Below are 6,000 nucleotides of genomic sequence, written 5' to 3'. Positions count from 1 at the left end.
CCATTAAGTTGAGGGGAATATGAGACCTTATCTTTTTTTACTCAGCACTGCTTCTTCTAAATCAAACGGGCTGTTATTGTAATCTCATTGAACAGTCAAATCCGATTTAAAACTACAACCCACACGTTTTCCTCCAGATAGCCCACCAACTGAAATCCGAAAGCTTAATCATCACAAGTCACATTTCAGTCAAACATTCACCGTGTTTTGCTTTCCAGTGGCGATGTATGACCCTCTGCCTCCCGTGGTGTTGAGCCACGGACCGCACGGCGCTATCGCATCCCCGGAGGTTTTAATCACATCTGAAACTGAGCAATAATAAAGCCTATCCTGTTTCGCCTTGCCCTTTCACACATTTCTGCACGGCGCCACCCTGCTTAAACAAGACAAAAGAGTTTGCTTTGCCTGCGGATGGTCGACCGACCTACTCCGCTCCACGGCGCATGCGCGCAGTATATCCGAGAGGAAAGAGGAGAGGGGAGACCATTGGATCATTCATCCCACAACACGCTGTAGAGGCGGCGTGAGGCTTAAATGTAAGTTAGAGAGTGTGTCTGCGGAGCCGTGTTTTGTTGCAAATACGCAGGATGATGTTTGAAATGAAAAGCGAGTCCGTTAAACCGATAGGCTGCGCGCAGGCTGCCGAGATCGGCGGAGTGATGGGATCTGAGATCTCACGTCAGTCTAGCAGCGGCTGCAACTAGGAAAAGCCGATGCAATGCAGGCCCTTTGTCTTAAACAAAAAGAATGAATGAAATGGAAGACGTGGAATGAAACCAGACACCTGTGTGGTTGTGAATGTAATGCGTACTAGATCAGTGTGTGTTCTACCCCGCGTCAGTACGTTGAACCCATCATCATCATCATCATCATCATCATCATCATCATCATCATCATCATCATCATCATCATCGCCCTCCTCGTTTCTCTGTCTGTATCAGCTGGATGCCTGCCCTAGTATTGAAGAGAGGACAGCAGTTCCTGATGAATGGTGATATGTTCTGCAGATGGTGAATGTGTGCTTGCACGGGTGAAATGTAGCAGTTGGGGGGCTGGTGGTGTAGTATGTGTGTGCTCATTAGGCCTACTACTACTACTACGATATTTAGAGTTGAACCCAAAACACTCAATTTACTCGGGGTCTCCATCCAACCACCCTTCCCACCTAGCATGCATGAGTTTGTGAAACAACAACAACCTCACTCCCATTAACCCCATTGGAGTATCCGTTTTTTGTTTGTTGTGCTGTTGTGGGCCTGTGTTGGTGTATACACTTTGTGAATGCCTCTGCTGTGTGAATGTACCACCGATTTCTGCAAACTCTTTGGTTCCAGTGAGTGGACATGACAGCCCTGCGTCAGAGGAAGGGCAGCAGGGCCAGGGATCCCCCGCTAGCAGCGGACATCCAAAAACCGCTGAAGACCAACTGTTGTCCAGACCATCGCGCAGATAGCAGACTGCATGGTGAGTGAGCCATCTTTCTCCGCTAAGCAGTGGCCATGACCTTAAGCCCTGCTTAGTGTGTGTCTTGCTATTCAGGGGAACTGCAAATGAAAGGATAGATGATTCTGTCTGTTATGAATGTTGACCCGACTTGGCTACTTTATTATGTTGTATTGCTCCAGTAGATTTATTACACCAGATCAGTACTTTATTTGCAACAAATTGAATTTTATAGGCTCACACTTCTATTGATTTTTTTCTTGATTGAATACACACAAAAAATGGAACTATGCACAAAATTCTGAAAACTTGTAGCTCATGTATCAACTATAAGACTCCAGACTGCTAAACTCTAACTGTTTTCACATTTTTGATAAACTCTAAGCACAAATCTAATCATTTAGCACACTTGTTACACCTGGATCACACTGGCCTTCACAACGCAACAACTAATTAACAAGAAGTCTAACTCACTTCTCACCTGTTCAAACTCAATTGGCAAAACACTTCAATCATGTGTCAGAGAATTTAGGACTCGTTGAGCTCTACTGTGTTGTAGATATGGTCCTTTGGCCTGATCAGGATTGGAGGTGGGATACATACTTACATGTAGATCTGTTTCACCTCATTTTTATTCTTATTTTTATTTTTTGTTGGCCTGCGAAAAGTTCAGTCAGTTCAGTCAGGAAGAGAGAAATGCAGTCAGTTCAGCTGAACATTTTACTGTATTACAGTAAAAAAATAAATATTTGCTTTGTTACCTTTTTGTACTTGTACATGCACTGATTTCATCATTACATCCCCCGAAAGACAGTCTAAACATTTTCTTACTGTAGTGTTTTTCATTTTACTTATCAGTGCAATTACTGTACTGTAATTTACCAAAATAGGTAACATTGGTGTATTGGCAGAACAATGTTGCAGCATCAACTATAGGTGTACAGTATGACTCTGGGAAGCTGGGATTGTGAGTTTAGCCCATTGGAGCTCATTGGATAGACAAATATGCATTGTATCCTATTCTGATACGATTGTGTCAATGCAATATTTATATGATATATTCATAATATTCTATTACAATATGGCAACAGTCTTTATACTATATGTACCACCTAATTGCAACTTTAAAAAATAAAGCTATTTCTAAACAATTTCATACATTGGAATATGTAACATGGCCTCATAAATAGTACTTTGATGGAAGTGTTTTGAATTGATCACACCAGTGTTTAATTGATGCTCTCTAAGAGATATTCATTTGATAGCTGTGTTTATTGTTTGGTGGGAAAAAAACAGTTTTGAGAAGAATTTGTGTAGTTTTGACAAAATGATTATCTCTCCTCAGGTTTGTGTTTAGAGTTTTGAGAAATTGAGCTATAGTTTCAGAAAACGTGTTTAAACTATTGAGAAAAACTGTAAGATGAACTCCCTTGTAAGTAAACATTTCTTTTAAAAAACCTTTAGTATAATATTATAATATAAATTATTATTATAATAATAAATAAAACGGTAAGTAAGTAAGTAAGTAGGTAAGTAACAAGTAAAAGTAGCAGAACGGCATGTATTTCTCTGGCTTTGGTTTCTAGAAGGAGCTGAAGATGTTGCACAATATGTGAGTGAAGTAGCACACAGTTGCATAAAAGTGTGTGCTACTTTTGATGGAAGCGCTCTTGGGGTGAGCAGAAGTTTATATCTTGACTCAAAGTACAGTGAAAAAACTCCTACGTACAAATCAAACTTTAAGTCCAGTGCAAATCAGCCTCCTGTGTAATTCAAGGATGTTATTCTTGTTTTTTCCCTAGTAACTTCTCCCCTTTATTACTTTGTCTGTTTTTCTTGCCAGCTATGGGTATTGTGTTGTTTTGACGTTATTTGTTTAAGGCAACATTGAATGTACCCATCGACTAACTTTGAAGCGATTATTAAATTCATGAATCCTGTTGGAAAGCATTCACCTTTTTGTTCCCAGGGAAACAGAATATTATATTCAGTATATTCATCTGAATTGTTCTCAACCTAAACCCTAGATGGTGCTTGGGTCATAGCAAAATACCTCGGATGCTTGAAAGGGAAGAATAAACAAGAATAAAATATAGTATATGAATTATAACATATGGTAGATATGTAAATTGTATCTCTTATGATGTATACAATGTAGCTGTAACAACATATACGAATAGCTGTTACGATATATGATAGCTATTACGATATATATGATAGCTGTTATGATATATATGATAGCTGTTATGATATAGTTGTTATGATTTATATATGAAAGCTGTTATGATATATATATAATAGCTGTTATGATGTATACAATAGTTGTTATGATATGATCGCTTTTATGATGTATATGATAGCTTTCATGATATACAGTTTACAATAGATCTGTTACAATATATACGATAGCCTTACGATATATAGATGGTAGCTGTTATGATACATATGATAGCTGTTATGATGTATGCAATAGTTGTTATGATATATATAACTGTTAAGATGTATTTGAAAGCTTTTATGATACATACAATAAAGCTGTTACAATATATATAATAGCTGTTATGATATATACAATAGTTGTTATGATATATATGATAACTGTTATGATGTATACAATGAAGCTGCTATGATATATATGATAGCTGTTATATATACAATTGCTTTCATGATATACGATAGCTGTTACAATATATACGATAGCTGTTATGATATATACAATAGTTGGTATGATATATAGGATATTTGTTATGATATACAATCTAGCTGTTATGATATATATATGATAGCTCTTATGATAGAAACGACAGCTGTTATGATATTTATGATAGCTGTTTTGATGTACATGATCTAAACCTTGTATCCTTGCAGGTAATTGGTCCTGGGGGGCCATAGTCTGGACTTCTATTGGCTGGTCCGTGTCCGTGGGGCTGGGCCTTCTGTGCTGCATCTACGTGGCCACTCTACACGAGAATGACTTATGGTTCTCAAACATCAAGGTGTGTTTATATGTGTGTGGGTGTGTTTGTGTGTGTGTGTATGTGGGTGCTTGGATGTGTGTGTGTGTGTTTGTGTTTGTGTGTGAAGTGCAGGAGTTGGTCTGCGTGCAAGTGTGTGTGTAGTATGTGTGTGTGTGTGTGTATGTGTGGGAAATCTAAATGTTTAATGTGATGCAAACATTTTTAGTTTAGGTTGGAACAAAGCCAGGAGTTTGGCAAGCCTTTTCAGTGCTTGAGTTTTTGAACCTGTTTTGAAAAAAACAGGTTCAAAAACTGTAGTGATTATTGATTCCTCAGTCTCACACACCAGACTTCAGATTCATATCTAAAGTCTGATGGAAGCAAAATCTGAGTGAATGGGACGTAACACTTTCATTGGCATCATACTTGTTTCGACCAATCATGGTGCTTGATGCGGAGAACTGTAAGCGCTGGATTGGCAAGCACAAAATTGTCTGGCAATTGTACATTGTAAGAAAGTGACGTTAAATGTTTGAATCAACGTACTGGCAATTGTAGTAATACATGTGTACAGTCAGACTGCGCTACCTAAATAGGAAGCAATTAAATCTTAGCTATATACGTGCCCTGATGCATCTGCACATCCTGTCAACATCTTGTCAAAAACCTGTTTGAATACATTTTTTCTAGAGCTGTCAAGCGATTAAAATATTTAATCGTGATTAATCGCATTAATGTCATAGTTAACTCACGATTAATCGCAAATTATTTTTCTATGCTAAATATCCCTTGATTTTTTTGTCCCATAATTCTTCTCATTTTAATTCTCTTATCAACATGGTGAAGTGCATCGGCTTGCCTTGTGCAAATGATTTTTTATTGATAACAACATTGGCATATACTGATCAAAACAGGACGATACAAAAAAAGAGCCTGTAGTGCAATTAAACGACTGCTTTGAACAAATGTCATGTGAACATAGCAGTCTGGCTACTGCTTCTTTGTTTTGTGCCAAAGAAAAAAATAAATACAATTTTTAACGCTGTTAAAATTGGTTTACGTTAACGCCGTTAATAACGCGTTTAACTGACAGCTCTAATTTTTACACCTACACATGTCAACTCAGAAAAGTTAGTTCATGACATAAAAATGCCTGCTGGGCATTCTGCCAAGGGGTAGTGATATACAGCCTCGAAGACTTGGATGTGTGCTTTGTTTTTTCCTTCAGATTTATCAGAGCACAGGAAGACAAAGCGAAAAAAGGAAATAGTGTGTTGGGGTTTCTTATCAAAGAAATTGGCCGCATGCCTGTTGGACTGATTGAGATAACAGATTCAGAGATATCCTGATGGGGAAGGATCTTTCCAATGGCTTCAACATGAAAGGCTTCCATCAATCCTTTGGACATTTTGTACCATTGTTCTGCTCTTGATATGGATATGGAGTCAAAGTATATCTTACTACAGGGAGTACTACAACCTAGAATATTTGAATACATTTGCTAGAAAGGCCTGAGAAACACATTAGACTTGTGAAATGTCGTACTTATATATTCCTTCATTCGGACCCTCATTTTGTACAATAATTACTTTTGACAGGC

General features: G+C 38.0%; 1 protein-coding gene across 7 annotated transcripts in view; it reads left to right on the top strand.

The window, feature by feature from the left end:
* Positions 1 to 458: 458 nt before the first annotated feature.
* The window catches only part of dpy19l3 (dpy-19 like C-mannosyltransferase 3), a 45,272-nt gene continuing 39,730 nt past the window's right edge, over positions 459 to 6,000 (top strand). For 2 of the 7 annotated variants that reach the window (XR_008904049.1, XM_056607148.1), the window contains exons 1-3: positions 547 to 991; positions 1,335 to 1,464; positions 4,312 to 4,439. Coding sequence is in view for 6 of the 7 variants with exons in the window: in XM_056607148.1 (XP_056463123.1) it covers positions 1,344 to 1,464; positions 4,312 to 4,439 (249 nt within the window). In the remaining variant the exon portion in view is untranslated. The other 5 variants (XM_056607149.1, XM_056607152.1, XM_056607153.1 and 2 more) reach the window with 5 other exon arrangements.

This window comes from Gadus chalcogrammus, chromosome 14, assembly GCF_026213295.1.
Source record: "Gadus chalcogrammus isolate NIFS_2021 chromosome 14, NIFS_Gcha_1.0, whole genome shotgun sequence".
Taxonomy (NCBI): domain Eukaryota; kingdom Metazoa; phylum Chordata; class Actinopteri; order Gadiformes; family Gadidae; genus Gadus; species Gadus chalcogrammus.
Note: the sequence above shows the minus strand (reverse complement) of the source record. Positions and strands in the feature narration are given on the sequence as shown.